At 35.8% G+C, this 17,347-nt stretch overlaps 1 protein-coding gene across 1 annotated transcript in view; it reads left to right on the top strand.

Annotated features, from left to right (window-relative positions):
- POLA1 (DNA polymerase alpha 1, catalytic subunit) overlaps positions 1-17,347 on the top strand; it is a 267,117-nt gene that overhangs the window by 73,782 nt on the left and 175,988 nt on the right. The window contains exons 27-28 of the mRNA XM_083361916.1: positions 11,241-11,273; positions 11,799-11,891. Coding sequence (XP_083218042.1) covers positions 11,241-11,273; positions 11,799-11,891 — 126 coding nt within the window. The remainder of the gene's footprint in view (positions 1-11,240; positions 11,274-11,798; positions 11,892-17,347) is intronic.

Here is a 17,347-nt window from a genome sequence, read left to right as displayed (position 1 = left end):
CTAAATATGTATCTTATTACACTTATTTACAGTGAATATTATAAAATGTAAGAAACTGATCCTTGTTAAAGACATAATTATCAGATATTTTACATAAAAAGAAAATATTTGTTAATATACATAATAAAACATGAAATTTTATCTAACCCTATAAGACAGTCCTATGCATATTTTTCGCAATGTATTCTACTCTGATCAACAGGACATTCTTTAAAACAACAGTATGTAAGACTGCAGCCTTAAAATATTAGAAAATGTGCATAAAAATCACACACTTCCAAAGCTATTTACCTGTATGGAATAGTTTGTTGATAATTCAGTAAATTATAGTTAAATGAATGGGAAAGAAACTAAGGGCTGTACTCACTTGATTTTCCATGTAAACCAAAATTCCATAGTAGGTCTATGAGAGTGATGGGCAATGTGTAACATTGCAGTTGCTGAACTCAAATTTTCATCAGATATTGTTAATATAGTCTAAGATTGATAATGATGAGAGTTTGTCCAAACATTTTGGGAGAGTCATATCCTGTTTGTGGTTCATACAGAATCCAACGAATTACTTTTTCATGTTTGATTGTGAATGAATGAATGAGATCTGTATATGTGATTGATTCTACCCTTTTTGACTTGTACTAAAACTCTTTATTTGGTTTTTTTTTGACAGGATTATTTTACTTGATATATCTTTTAAAATATTTAGAAATGTGAAAGAATAGGAAAATGTCTCTTGATAACTCTTAGAAAATTCAAGCTAAGGGTTTTCATCCAGGTATTATAGATAAACTTTATGTACTCAGTGAAGTATATTTATTTTGAAGGTTATTGAAACTACTGTATTTTTGTACATTTATAAATAGTGTGATCCATGCATAAATATGTTTTTATTTCAGGTATCTATGAAATTGTGCTAAAAATATTAAAAAATTTTGAAGCTGCAATAACAGTATTCTCCACTGAATGGTTGTAGTTTTGGCATCAGGATTTAAGGCATGTGAATACATGTTCAAAAATCCTTAAAACTATTTTACAAGTATTAAATGAATTTTCTGGCTGATTTGACTAATAAGACCAGGCATTTGATCTCTATTGATTTTTGAGTGAATCTTTTCATTTATTTTTTTTTAAAATTCCATTTATATCCCGCCCTTCTCCGAAGACTCAGGGCGGCTTACAAGCTTAGCAGTAGCCTTCATTCTATGTATATGCCTGCTTATTAGGGCTTTCACACACACCCCAAGCGGCATTATTACAAAGTCAGCTTAATTGCCCCCAACAATCTGGGTCCTCATTTTACCTACCTCGGAAGGATGGAAGGCTGAGTCAACCTTGAGCCTGGTGGGACTCGAACCTGCACTAATTGCAGGCAGCTGGTGTTACTTAAGGAGGCATTAGCCCACTGCTCCACCATTTTAAAGTGTCTCTTTATTTTTTAATAATTAATGGTTCATAAAATAATATAATTCAAATATGCTGTTGAGCCTATTTTGGGAGCAAGAATCTGTAGTATCTTGATCATTCTTGTTGGTCTTTCTGCCTGTTTTCTTCAATTTAGCATTCAGAACTGAGCACGGTACTCAGCATAGAATCTGACCAATACAATTTATACATATTTCATAGTTTATAATTGTTTGTAATTAGAGGCAGGATAATTTAAAATTGAAAGAATATTTATCTTCTTGGATTAGAACATATAACTATAAGATGGAGTATATCATATTAATTTTAATGTATATTAAGAATTGTGTATACATAAAACATTTAGTACAGGAGTCATTAAGATTAGGTGTGACAAACTAAATAGGCAGTATCATTTTGATGCCCACAAATCTATTGCATCAAATCAGTTTTTCAATTGTAATTCAGACTGAGAAATAGTGGCTAGCCCCAGTTCAGGTAGAGGTTCCCATAGCTGAATGGTGATATCAGCTTTGGTTTCCCACAGTCCAAGTGCAATATTTTTTTCACTAGCTTATGTTAGCCTTTTGAAACTATAAACTAGTGAGATGGTATTGCAGATACAGTTTGAACACTGTCATCTTTCTGAAACTGTCGCTTAAGCTTTCCTTAATTAACACTTTGGTCTTTGACATAGTGTAACAGCTTCTGAAATACTCAGTTGGCTTGAAGCCGTAAATACTTTTAATGACTATCAGCTTTTTATAAAACAAGCTGGCCTGTTTGTTTGAAGACACTTACCATTGGTTTAAAATGGAACTATAAAGGCTATAGCACTTCTTTTACAGAGTACATTTCTTTTATTTCAGTTTTGCTGGTTTTTGATGATTCACTTCCGGTTGCAATTCTGAATATCATGGTAACATAATGACTGTTCTAGTGAGTTTGTTGTGATTCCTCTTATTTTGTGTGGATTTGTGATAATAAAAAAAACATTTCCTAAAACTGCCTATAATGTGGAATTTCCTTTAATTTGACATTTTCAAAAAATTAAGAAAGGAAAATATTTTTGGAGGAATTTTTATGTATTAGAATAGTGAAATAGAGATGATCCTAAAAGCTGTCTGAATTTTCTAGGTGTAAGGGGTCTGGTGCAGAAAGAAAGAATGATCACAGCATGTCCTAGAAGGTTAATATTGGTAATAGATATCCCTGAGTTCCAGAGTAACAGGACTGAATTCTAGCTCTTCAACAAATATGTACAAAAAGATTAGAATAAAAAATTTGCATTGTAGAGATGTGGATAAGATAGCTAAAATGTGTCTTGTTTGGGGCCACGTAAAACTTTTTGAACATTGCATTTTTAAAGATACTTGGTTATGAGAAATTTATATATTGGGGTAGTCCGGTTGACAAACCAATGTGTCCTTGAGCCTGTCTTTTAATTTTTCAACCGAAGAATTAGAAACCTTTAAACAGCTTAAGTGTCAGCAGTTTCTGCAGCTGACAGGAATCTGATCTGCTGCTTGGCCCTTTTCCGTGGGTGCTGATATACTTATGACATGTAACTCAGTCCAGAGGTGCCCTTTGCACTGGTTCAACTACAGCTGGGATAGTGGTGACTGGAGAAATTAGTGGTTTCTGCCATCTTGTAACAAGTTATAACAGGCTAAGGAAAAATGGCTGAAGCCTTGCTTTGAGTGACTAGGTTTGTGTGGGCTTGTTTTGTTTTTTTTTAAAAAACCCCACACAGAATTCCCCCATCGGGCCCAAAGCTGTTTGACCAGGATTGTAGACTTTCTTCAGCTGTCAAAACAGTGACTTATTTTAGGGGGAAAGATTGACAAGCACTGTAACTTGAACTACCTTATGCAGGACATTTACTTAGTAAAAACAGTTATTAATCACATCTTTCATAAATTTTGATATTCAGAGGTTTAATACTGCTAAGTTTGTAAGCCGCCCTGAGTCTTCGGAGAAGGGCGGGATATAAATGGAATTAAAATAAAAAAATAATAATAATGTGGGAATGGATTCCTTTTTAAAGATATGTAGGGTAGATAAGCATTTTGTATCTTATAAACAACAGCAGTGCTAGGAGGTTCTCAAGTGGAAAATTGTGGAAGTTTACATTTTTGGTAGTTAGTAATTTAGTGTAGGTCCTAAACAGCTTCCTTTCTTTTTGAGGTGATTAGCACTAAGGCACTTGGAATGCCTTTTAGTGCTTCTTCATTCTTTCTGTTGCAGATGACAAGACAGAATGTTGTCCTTGTTTTTAAACCATAATACAATTATTGTTAAGCATCAGCCACCTGTTAGTATCATTCCTTCTAAAGGTCATTGTATGGTGCCTTACTGTCTGACAGCCCTATATCAGGTTTGTTGGCCACTGTTTTGTATGGATAAATGTTTGACAAAAGAACATTACACCAATAACTGGAAAAAGTAAGGAAGACAGCCTTTCTAATTTATTACATTACATGTTTTGGCTTTGTAGTTATACTAAATTGACAGTTATAAATGTAAATTTCTTCATGTACTGCAATCCCGCAATTTCTAAAACTTCTTGTATGTATTGCACCCTCTTATTTAGTTTATTTGTTTCAAATTCAGATACTTGTATGTAAATTATTTGTAGCCATCTTTCTGTGTTAATCCTTGATATAAAATCAGTTATTGGATTTTAATTTCTGAAAATAAGAAACTGGTTAGTTTTATTCATTATGAAAAAATAACAAATCTAAATTCATTTCAAGACCAAAATGGGAGAAATCCCACTTGAATTATCATAAAGAATTAATAATGAATTACAGGCTAAGGAGAAATAAAATATGGAAAACATTTTGTTGTTAAAGTAATGTATTAGTTTTATGAATCCCACTCTAAACCCCCGTCCTTTCTAAGAAATCTTTTAAGAGTTTGATGCTTCTAATGAAAAAACTCATGCTATCCAAAACTATAGATAGTCCTTGTTTTACAACTATTTGTTTAGTGATCGTTTGAAGCTACAACAACACTGAAAATGTGACATACGACCATTTTTCACATTTATGACCATTGCATCATCCCCATGATCATACGATGAAAATTCGGATGCTTGGCAATTGGCTCATATTTATGATCGTTGAGTGATCCTCTTTTACGACCTTCTGAAAGCAAAGTCAGTGGGGAAGTCAGATTCACTTAGCAACCATGTTGCTAATTTAACAATTGCAGAGGTTCACTTAACTATGGCAAGAAAGGACGTATAGCGGGGCAAAGTTGATTTAACAAATGCCTTGCTTAAGAACAGAAATTTTGAGTTCAGTTATGGTCGTATATTGATTAGCAGTATAGTGCAATACTATATGTTTGAAATTAATGTCACTGAGTTCAATGGGTCTTAGTCTCAAGAAAGGCCTAATAGGACTGTAGCCTAATAGAAAATTTAAATGAATTACAGTAAAGTTGGATATAGTAGTGATGGTAACATATATCAGAGTTGGACCACATTTTAATTAACCTTGCAGATTAATAATGATGAGTTAATAAATCATGCCTACATTTTTTTTTAACATATACCTGCTGTTAAGGAGGAATATTCGTTTTTGTATTAGCAAAAGATTCAACAAAAATACCTTAGGTGTTCTGTGCTTAACCTTTCAGACTTGATTTAAAATACTAGATTTAACTTTTTAAGAATCTGAACAACGTTTTATGATATAACCTCAAACCGTCTGCCTTGTTCAATGTGTAGACCAGGGGTGTCAAACTCAATTTCATTGAGGGCCGCATCAGCATTGCGGTTGCCCTCAAGTGGCCGGGTGGGTGTGGTCAGGGTGGGCGTGGCCTACTGGGTGGGCGTGGCTAGAGTGCGTACGGCCTACTGGGTGGGCGTGGCCAGCTCTACATCGTTCGCATCAAGGGTGTCTATGGGGGCCTGGGCAGGAGTGGGACAGATCTGAGGGTCTCTGGGCCAGGGCCAAGGCAGCGGGGGCCGTTCCCTCACTGTTTCCAGGATGGCTTCGCGGGCCGCATGAAACCACTTCACGGGCCGGATCCGGCCCCCGGGCCTTGTGTTTGACATGTCTGGTGTAGACCCTAGTTTGTTATGTTATCTAGTGAAGCTTTCTTCAGATCTCCAGAAAGCTTTCTTTTGTAGTTTGCTTCTTATTCCCTCCTATTGTTTACTTGATTGATTGCATTCTCACCTTTTAGAAAATATGTGTGAATTATCTGCTTTTAGCTTGGAAAAGCAGAATAGGATTCCCTAAATATTAGCCCAAGAGCTCATGAATCTTTGGATTTGCCCATGTGTACTTAACACCCATATCTCCAGTTTTCTCTCATTGAAAATAACTGTAAAATGTGATGGTTCCAAAACATACAAAAACAATGTTTTACTGTATGTTAGTTTTTATATTTAACAATTTTTCTTGCCTAAATGTGGGCTTATCTCAGAGAAACTTTAATATTTAGGCACTAGATGGGGCCAAAATAAATGTCAGAATTAACTGAAGAAGGAATTTACCATTCAAACAAATGATATTATGTAGCATGCCAATTCTACATGGCCATAACTACATTTTCATTATGTTTCCCCTTTCCCCTTGATTCTGGTTCATTTAACAAATGAGTCCTGGTGGCATTTCTTTTCAGTATTTAGTTCTTTAGCTCATGTCATTATTGTATATAAGTAATGGAATAGCTCAGAAGCATTAATGTTTGGGGAAGATGCTTTCATGCTAAACTAGTTGAGATTCTTTGCAGATAAGGTAATAGGTCTAAATGACAAATTAAGGATCAAAAAATATCAGCATGTCTTTTACAGTAATGGATTAATGGAGGAAGCATGTTTTAGTTGGATTTGTAATTAAAGGTTTTTTATTAAGAAAATCAAGTCTATTCCTGTTGAGTAGCATCTTCTACTTAAAGTAGGAAGATTGAAAGAATAGGAAAATGAAATAATTTTAATCTGATTTCCCTGGGACTGATTGGAATTCAGAGTAGTTTCCTGTAGTGTAAAGTGCAAAGATTACATTTGTTTGTTTGGCTAATCTTCAGCATATTCTAACTTTTATCAATTATAAACTGAATAAATAATTCCACTCCTCGGGTATATATACAGTACATGGAGTCATTGTATAATAAACATTGAAATGTATGGATATTTTGCATGGAGCCTAAATTGTTAGTTATTACTGGTAATCAAAGTGATAATAGAGACTAAAAGCTTCTTAAGAGTTCATTTTCAGTACTTATTACTTACTCCAGAAGTTTTATCACAATGTTGGTCATGGTGGTGTGTTTGTAATTCTATTCAGAGATCAAATCTTTCAAAAAAAAACAAACCCAAAAAACCAAAAAAAAAAACCCAATGTATTTCATCTCAACATAGTGCATAATTCCTGGCTTTCCCAATTAGTCACAGAATATTATCGTCATCCTCTTATGATGAAAGAATGGGATATTCCCATCATTCAAGATAAATGGTCTGTACATTTAAAGCCAGTTTATGGATCAGCTCTTTTCCCAAGATCCCCTGATCCCTAGATCAATCTGCCCAATAAATAATTAAGTTTGTTAATCTCATTGCCATTCCCCTTCCAGCTTGTTACAACATATGTAAGGACTTGTGTAGTAGTCAAAAATTATTGGGAACCAACTAGTTGTTTTTAGTAATCCTAAAGAACTAATGGGAAATAACTTTCTGTAGGGCAGAGGTGCTTAACTTTTTTGTTCTGTGGAACCCTTTGTGAATCTGGTGAAACCTGTGCATGCCTTTTAAAAACGTATTTAAATGCATCAGATAAAATACAGAGAGTTTATACTGCAAAGGAAACAAATAGTTCATAGATTCTGCTCCTAAAATTTCTTGACAGACCTCCAAAGGATACGTAGACCCATGATAAATACCTCAGCTTTAGGGGAATCTTTAAGATATCTACTGATAACTTCCTACCACTACTACTTTTCCCAACTTGGAACTCATCTGTTTATTTTAATTATGACTTATGATGATGATGTTACTTAGTTTGGGGTAAGGAAAAGTCTGCAAGAAAACAACCAAGCTCAGAGTACCAAGGACCCCCCTCATTTCAACCCTGAGCTACAAATACTCTCCTTTATTATGACTTGTTGAGCACAGGACAAATACAGATAAACTTGGTGTGTGGTGTAAAGTTAGAAAACAGAAATAAAATAACATTTATTATTCAACTTAGGTCAATTGACGTTTGTTTTTCTTTGCATTGAACAAAATAATCCTATTGTTAATAAAGCACTTGGTGCATGTCTTTATTCTTTTGATAAATAACTAGCCTTCTTTAACCAATGCTGCCCTATTTGAACAAACTTTGTTCTGTGATATCTTTCCATAGAAACCTTCCAATTCCTTTTTCTTCTTGGTTGACATTTGGACATTTTTGGAAGTTCAGGCCTTAGATATCTAGGTGAGAGGGGATGCTCTAGTTGTAACATACCTTGAGGGATAAATTCCATTGTCCCAGTCATCACAGGAATGACTGATGAGCAACTTCTTTTCCTGGGTTCATGCGGCTGCCCTGAACAGCTGGTACATATTCCAATATATGAATATATAGTTTAAGGTAGTCCCAACGGAAGCTACATATACCTTCCAATTACATTTGCCTTTTGGATTCGGATCATCCTATCAGCCTAGTGTGCTATATGGCTGTTGTCATATGGTTGGAAAGAAAGACTCAGAGAGAGAGTCTTTCCATCCAGTCTGTGTGCAGCTCTGCATATGGTTCAGCTGGGTTACTACAAATGTGGGATATGCTATATATAAGAAGACTTGGTCCTGTCTCATTCAGACGATTGCTTGGTGTCCTTGCCTCAGTGGATCACAAAGAAAGACAGCACACTTATCTTTTGGCCTTTGCTGAGCACTTGTCAAGATAGCATAATTAATGGACCTCTCTGTCTTTCTTAAAGTTTATCAATTTTTATCTAAATTATAATTTATCTGATTTTACTATAAGCACATAATATGGGCAAATTCAGTTGAATTTGGTTGTCTACTGCAATATATTTGGTTTATCTGTGATAGAAGAATATGATGGGCATTGGCTAAAACTGTAATGTAAGAAGTAGCCTTAGTAACTAGTTTGTTCTGAATTGGCAAGTGTTTCATGGATAGCTTTATATGCAAGTAATGAATAATAGACATGCGTAATATTTCAAGGCTTGTTTTCAGACCTTGAACTTAAAACTTAATAAGTGTGATCTGTAAAAAAAGAGCTGTTGTTTACACAGTAAACTAACTACATGTGAAAGATTACACAATATAAAAATAGGTTAGAACAAATGCAATTTTTTGCTTTAAATTATCTTGCAATGTCAAGCAAATGAATAGGGATTTGAATTGCAACAGAAAATATTCATCACAATAAATAGCAAGGACCTTTTTTATTCTGTCCTTTTCTTTTTTACACCTCTTCACAAAATTCCACCATTTCAATTTATAGTTTAAATGACCAATTTGATCATAGTGCTATCACTCTTAACAAAAAAAATCACTTTTCTGCTAGATGTTTTAATAGATTTTCTTAAATATGTATTGCTGACTGAATATTGGCATGAAGGACTCTCAGTGGGCTGAGTCCAGGAATTAAGAAGTCAAGAAATAAGCTGCTGCATTGCAAAAAAGCCTTATGTGACACAGGATCTCCTGATTGGGGGGATCATTGCTGCTATTATGACTCTACTTGCGTAGGACTTTTGAATTTCATCTGAATGTCAGTAATAACCCTCTTAGCAAATTATCCTGAATAAAATCACAAAGGCATTTTATATAATAGGTGTTGAATTACTGGATAGATTTGCTAATTAAATACTCTTTGTTCTGCTGCAGTTGACATTACAGGGTAAGATCTTGAACAATTATTCTCAACAGCTGTACTTTGTTAAGGGAAAAATTAACTACAAAGTTTATTTTTTTACAGTTGAAGTTGGCAGATTTTTTGAAATGTGCCTCAAAAAAATTCCATCATCCAATTGGTAATGAGAAGATAAATATGCAGGTGTTTCTGTGAAATATGATAACTGCCAACTGCTTTACTAATGAATTTTAGCAAGGCTTTATAACCTATTTTGTGACTGTTGGCACTTAGCAAGTGATTCGTTATTGAAAAAGTAATATTAATATTTTGCTTGTCATTAGATGATCTTTGCTTTTCTTATGTCCTCGTATATTAAAAAATCCCTGCAATGAACTGTTAGCATTTTTAAAGAGATTGATTTTGCCAGAAATGTCATTTTTTAAAATTAAATATTGTCCAGTTAAAAGTTGATACTCTTTTTAGATACCTATTACAATAATATTTGATTACTTTCCTAAATACCATAATTTCCTCCCTCCTTCACTGTGTGTTGGAGGAGGGAAGACAGTTAACAAAGATTTTGAATCATGGTATCTTTTAAAAGGCTTAGGTAATTTACAACATCATGACACAGGTAGACAAAGCTGAGTAATTTCTGGCAGAACTAATGATCAGCAAAAAGTGTTTTGGGAGGAAAATGTCTCTTGTAGCTATTCCAGAAGTAGTAATTTTTTATTATCTTAATTGCACAGTTCTAAAAAAAATGCATCTACTTTTGTGGTAATATGATACTACCTGGAAAGTCTTTCTGGTTTGGTGGATAGATCATTTTTTTCATGACCAAAATAAGAGATTATACTGTTGAAAGAAAAATCTTCATCAGGGTCCACTCCAAGCCGGGAATAAACAAAATGGAGACTGCTTTAGAAAGAAGGTTGTAGTTTATTGAAGAGCAGAACCATAAGACATGTGGCTCTGAAGCAGCTGAGCGCATGTTGCTCTGAGTGGTGGGTTTTTATACTTTCTTGGGTTTTTGTGTTTGGAGTTGTTCCTGTGGCATGAACTTTGACCTGAGGTTCAGTGTGCCCTTTTTGTATTCTGATGGTGGTGGGTTAATCTTATTATGTCCTAAAAGTCATGTCCTGCTTCCTTGGGGCTGTGGTTGGTGGCTATGTCCTGTGTGGGATGGGTGAGGGGTTGTTGGTTCTAGGGATCTTTGTCTTTCTAATCCCATCAGCTTCAAGCTTCCTGGCTCATCTTCCTGAAAGGATTATCAAATCTTCATTTCTACAGACCTGGCCTCTGCCTAGTTTCTGCTTGGGGCCATTAAGAAAAACTGGGCCTGCCTTTAAGATCCTTTGGGGAAATATAATATTCTGCCTTTTTAATATTCCCCAAAATATTTCTTTCTTGGGGGGGGGGCTGACTTACCACAGTACTTACAAGGAAGCCTACAGATTAGCAGTATAGATCTACTGAAATGATTGAAAGTTTTGTTCTATAACTTCCTCAACAATGTATGTTATCTTTGGATAAACCTAATCAATTCTTTTGCCTTAAATTTACAATTATTACATTATGTAAGTGTTCCAAAAAAAAAGTTTCCTAGTGACCAAATTTTGTAACCAAAATTATACAATTAACAATAAGTCACTGAAAAATATTTTGGAAAAAGCTTTTCTTTTATGGATCATCCAGTCATTGATGATATGCATGCCAGTCACATATTGATAAACAATATCCTGAAGAAAGGAAAAATAATATTAATAGATTGGTGATAACATGCCATTCTAATTTGAGATGCATTCATTTCCATTAATACCTGGAAGATATGTAAGCTTTTCTCTTCTTTTTATTTCTTTTTTTGGTATAATCCATAATTTTTGGCATGAGTATGTCAGATATGGAAAGAATATTTTGTGTTTTGTAAATTCAAACATCTAAAGTTTATTTCCTGCTAGCTAGGTCTTACATTCTGTAATCTATGCTGTCATTAATTACAATATTTTCCCCCCCTAGATCTTAATGCATACTAAGGAGTTGGTACAAAAGGTAATATAATTACATTTTCTTTAAATATAAATTCTTAAAAATGTGTAGTCTAGTATGAACTAAACACAAAATAGCAACTCTGGATATATAGTTTATAAATTTAATCCTTATTGATGGACTATAGCTTCTTGACCTCAAAGTTCTATAAAATAAATATCTAATCTCTCTGAAGGCTGAGTTTCAGTATTAAAGCTTAGTTGCAGTTTAATACCTATATGTTCAAATGTCTTATTGAAGTAAACACTTTTTTCAGCTTCACTTATTCTTTTACAGACTTGGAAGATACTTATTTGTCCGGGGATAGTTCAACAAAATGCTGCTGTTAGATCCAATATAACTAGGGTTCATGAAGTCTAGTTAGAAAAGACCAACATAGAAACAAGCAATTTTTTTTCAGTATCACACTCCAGTTTCTGTCTACTCTGCTTTTTTCAAATAAGTTATCTGAGATTTTTAATAAGAGTACAACGCATTTTTGGATACAATTTTAAGTAAATTCCTCTCTTTATTCCTCCTATGCCCCAGATGAATCTGGAAGTGATTTATGGTGACACAGATTCCATCATGATAAATACAAACCTTACCAAACTGGAAGAAGTATTTAAACTGGGAAACAAGGTAAAGTCTAGCACTGCGAACTTTCTAAGTGTGATTTATATAAAAATGTTTCTGTGTACCAGCCATATTATCATTTTTCTGAAAACGTTATGGTCTGGCATCAGCTATGAATATCTTTCTGGACCTTTACATAGGGATGAGCGAGGTATTATTATTATGGTCTGTCACACAGCCAGATATTCAGGCTGGATTTGTCATTTTTATCCCTCTATCGAGTCTTTCCTAAGGACCTGGGATAGGCAGAAGTGGGACGTTTGATGGTGTTGCAGATATTGTTGCAGGATGTAAGCTGTTGTTTTCACTGTATTTTTGCAATGGGTAAACACCATTCCCTCCAATAATTCTGCAGCTGCTGGTTCTGATTGCTCAGCCAGATGTCCAGGAACTCCAACACCTAGTGTGGTCCTTGTTGAACAGGCAATAATTGAACCAGTAATTTAGATCTCAGCATATTTCTTATGGGAGATACACTCTTTGCCTGACTGCTCTGATGAGACCTGTTCAGAATGGTTGAATCTCTAGCACAGCTCTCATCTTCATCAGAGCACACAAGCCCCACAACCACGTCAAGGTAGTGCCTTATTGAGGGATTATTATTGCTTGTTGCACAGTCAGTCAGATGTTCAGTCTGGATTTGGCATTTTTGTCCTATTGAGTCCTTCCCAAGGACTTGGGATAGGCAGATGTGGATGTTAGAGGTATTGTCTTAGGATGTACACTGTTCTGAATAAAGTGGCTTTTTGCAATTGATTGATGTGAATTTGTCAATGCCAGTGGAGTTCAAGTGGTGCTCCAATTGTTTTGGGATGGCACCGAAGGTGCCTATGACTATTGGTATTACCTTTGCTTTGTTTTGCCACAGTTGTTCTATTTCTATTTGCGAGTCTTTGTATCTTACTGTCTTCTCCAGTTCTTTCTCTTCTCTTCTGCTATCTCCAGTATTGCCAGGTCCACTATCCAGACTTTTTGTCTTTCTTATAGACAGTTGTTAAGTGTGGGTGTTTTATGTGGCAGGTGCCTGTCTGTTTGAATTCTAAAGGCCCAGAGCACGCTAGATTGTTTATTTTTCTATGACTTTCTCTATTTTATGGTCCCACCAGTTCTTTCTTGCAGGCAAAAAATATTTCTTGCAGATCTTCCAATGCACCATTATTGCTACTTTGTCATGCCTTTATTTGTGGTCATTCATTGCAATCTTCTTGCAGTAGCTAACCAGGTTGGTCCACTGTTTCTTCAGCTTCTTTGCATAGGTGGCATTTGCTGTCTGTTACTGTCTTCTCAATTCTGGCTTTATATGCATTTGTTCTTAAAGCTTGATGTTACACAGCCAGAATTAGCCCCTCTCTTTCTTCAGCGTTCCTGCTCTTAGCCATTGCCAGATCTGGTTATAATCTGCTTCCCTGCTTTTTTATGTACTGTCCATGTAATGCTTTTTCTTCCCATGCCTCCTTTCTGTTCTTCATTTGGTCTTTCTTGTAGGCCAGTTTGATTTCTCCAGTATTGAGCAGGCTTTCCTGCTGAGTACTACTAGGCCTTTATTATTATTAAATTTATCCCAAAGGTACTTTTTCAGGAAGCAACTGGACTTTCTTGTTCTTCTTTGAAGATGTTTCGCTTCTCATCCAAGAAGCCTCTTCATCTCTGACTGGATAGTGGGGAATGGAAGGATTTATATTCCTTGCAGACAGCTGGTCATTTGCATTCTTCTAGAGAGTCGTTGGGACATTTGGAAGTTTTCTGTGTCCTCAGTAGTGCAAATGTGTTTGGAGTCTTTTGGCTGCAGGATGTTTTCTGCCCTGTTCCTGTAGTCTGCAATGTTTTCTGGAAATCTGTTCTCTAAATGCAGCGAGAGCTCCACGAGGAATGAAGGAGGAATGAAGAAAGGCAGCATCGGCTGGAGGTGAGGCAGGGAGGGAAGGAGATGGAGAGTGGAAGGATTCTTAGGAGCTTTTGTGACTTTGAAGTACTGGGATTTCTGCAATGCGGGCTTTGTGTTCTTAAGGAGTGTTTGGCAACTTCTATTTGGCTGATGGCTGGTGTTAGCTTCTGTCACTCTACGAATGGAACCATTTGAGGAGGCTGCCTTAGCCAGCAGCCAATACTTACTACATTTTGTTTTCTTCCTTAAGTGCCGGCTGCACTCCTTAACTTTCCTTTCTAGCCAGAAAAGGTAAAGGTAAAGGTTCCCCCGCACATGCGTGCTAGTCGTTTCCGACTCTAGGGGCCGGTGCTCATCTCTGTTTCAAAGCCGAAGAGCCAGCGCTTGTCCGAGGACGTCTCCGTGGTCATGTGGCCGGCATGACTAGACGCCAAAGGCGCACGGAACGCTGTTACCTTCCCACCGTAGTGGTCCCTATTTTTCTACTTGCATTTTTACGTGCTTTCGAACTGCTAGGTTGGCAGAAGCTGGGATGAGTAACAGGCGCTCACTCTGTTACGCGGCACTCGGGATTCGACCCGCCAAACTGCCGACCTTCCGATCGACAAGCTCAGCGTCCTAACCCACTGAGCCACCGCGTCCCTTCTAGCCAGTAGCTAATTTTTAAAGGGGAATGTGCCTTTTTAAGCTAGTTCACTCGGCAGCTTGTCTTTTTTGTCTCTGGAGGCTTTTCCTTGTTTGATGAATATATGGAAGAGAGAAAATATGGTGTTTTTTTTTCCTTCAAATTCTTCCTTCATAAGGAGGTGGGCATGAGAAAGAGGGAGGGAGGGAAGTCCTGCCTCAGCGCTTGGCCACCAGCAGCCCTGCCATTGACTTTGCTTGTCAAAAGGTTGCAAAAGGGGATCACATGACCCTGGGACACTGTGACCATCATAAATATGAATCAGTTGCCAAGCATCCAAATCTAAATCACATGACCCTGGGCATGCTGCAGTGGTCATAAGTCATTTCAGTGCAATTGCAACTTTGAACAGATTTTTTTTTTTTTTTGGTCATCAAGTTTTTGACACCTTGCTAGTGGTACTCGAATATTGCCATATCCTAAAAGTGGTACAATCGGTGAAAAGGTTGAAAAGCCCTGCCCTAGAAGATCTGCATAAAGCAATGCCACAGGCAATTGCCATATAGCTAAATCGGACATCCAGTTATGAAGTCACTACTTTATTCTCATAGAGGTTTTGTATATAATTACTTGTGTATACGTATACTTCTCTTTATCATGTTGTCATCATATGCTAAATAAGCTTGGTTGCTTCACTCAATGACCAAGACTTCAATCATAATTGTGACCATTAACATTATCACATTTTTTTGCTGTGTTGCTTTTTGTAGCCAGACTGGGCAATTATTTTTAATTATGAATATTTTTGCTCACTAATTGCATAAGTAGGGCAGAGATAAACAGCTCGAAGAAAATTGTGTGACTAATTGCTGTAAGAGGGTTTTGGGTCTAGTACTAGAAATGTTTATTGGTCAGGTTATCCTATCTGGACACCATTCATTCATTTTATTAATTGTTCAGATTTTATTAGATAACATTTTATTTTGGTTGGGGTTGCCAATGATTGCCAATGGAACTGCTTCCTTTGATAAATATTTTCTCCTTCTTTTTAGCAAACATATTTAAAAGTAGCCGAAGCTAAAGGATCTGACTTTTCCCTGGCAATATATCTGCAAAGCATGCATATTCAAATAACTGCTTTCACAAGTTCTTATTTCTCTTCATCTTCCCAGTGCAAGGGGGAAAATCAAAATGTTTCCACCTGATACTAAACAATCTCTCCATGAAGAAATGATTGAAAAATGGTATTTTCCAGTGTATACACAATTTGAAAATATAGTGTCATTATTACAGCAATATCTCTCTTAAATAATTAAATGTCAAGGATATATTCAATTTTGGAGTTTTTCCCCCAAGGAAAAAATGGGATCTCTTAGAGACACATGTTTACAACTATATGATCAATATTTTTACTTAGATTGGGAATCTGATCTGTCTGCTCCTTTCTTTTCTTGTCCTTATATACTAAATAATAATAATAATAGTAATAGTAATAATAATAATAATAATAATAATAATAATAATAATAATAATAATAATAATAATAAGTTGGAAGGGACCTTGGGGGTCATCTAGTCCAACCCCCTGCTCAGGCAGGAAACCCTATACCATTTCAGGCAAATGGCTGTCCAGTCTCCTTAAAAACCTCCAGTGTTAGAGCATTCACAGCTACTGGAGGCAGGTTGTTCCACTGGTTAATTGTTCTAACTGTCAGGAAGTTTCTCCTTAGTTCTAGGTTGCTTCTCTCCTTGATTAGTTTCCATCCGTTGCTTCTTGTCCTGCTTTCAGGTGCTTTGGAGAATAGCTTGACTCCCTCTTCTTTGTGGCAGCCCCTGAGATATTGGAACACTGCTATCATGTCACCCCTCACTCTTCTCTTCGTTAAACTACACATACCCAATTCCAGCAACCGTTCCCTATATGTTTTAGCTTTTAGTCCCCTAATCATCTTTGTTGCTCTTCTCTGTACTCTTTCATGCAGGATAATAGAAAAAGACGAAGTAAAAGCACAACTTTGGAACAATATCTTATTTCTTGCTTTAATGAGTCTTCCCCCAATATAGGGCAGAAAACTTGTGGAATCTAAAAGAAGGGGTTTATAGAAAGGACAGACTGTATTTAGCTGAGCCTTTTTGGCTAACAAGCAATAAGGTTTGTTTGTTTATTTATAAAACTGCCTGGTTTATACACAAGATTCTTAGGCCGCTCACAACAAAACCAATAATAACAGCATATTTTCACCCATATATGAAGCAGTATAGTTTTTTTGTAGGTAGAGCTTCTATTGTCAACCAAGATCAATTTTGATTGCTCTAGTTGCAAATACAATTCTTTTTTTTCTGAAGAGATGGCCAGCATTCTATAATAATAGACAAAATTATGTTGTTTAGCATTTTGTTTTGTTTTACAATATCTTCTTCCTGAAGCTAAGAGGCTTTTGTACCTTTGGGATGAGGTCTTCTCAATTTTATGCAGATATTTCAATTTATAGCTTGAAAGTTCTAAAAAAAATTGCTTTTAAATTATTTATATTTAAAAGAATAAAAGATAATTTTAAGTGCTTCAAATTCCAAAACAAAAAGCTGGAGGAAGTATTATCCACATTATTAACTGGCAATTGAAAGTCTCTCAAAATATATCAAATTACATGAAGAGAATGTTTAGAGTGAAAAAAGTCATATTGTAGGAAACAATAGTGAAGTTTCAACAATTTGAAATATGTGTCTGATGTTAACATCCAGAAAAATATGAGTGGCAAATTTTATTATTTCAGTTTGCATGGTCATCATATAGCTCTGGGGATTAATAGGATTTTTTACTCATAGGTTCCTTCAAACAACATTTATCTCTGAGGGCTTCATTCAAATCCTGCAATTTTTCTTCCTGGACCATGTGCTATATGTATGAATAATGAATAATGTAAACGTACAGAGCCTAGTTTGGGAAAGTTCC

The sequence above is a fragment of the Vipera ursinii genome (assembly GCF_947247035.1).
Source record: "Vipera ursinii genome assembly, chromosome: 4".
Lineage (NCBI taxonomy): Eukaryota > Metazoa > Chordata > Lepidosauria > Squamata > Viperidae > Vipera > Vipera ursinii.
Note: the sequence above shows the minus strand (reverse complement) of the source record. Positions and strands in the feature narration are given on the sequence as shown.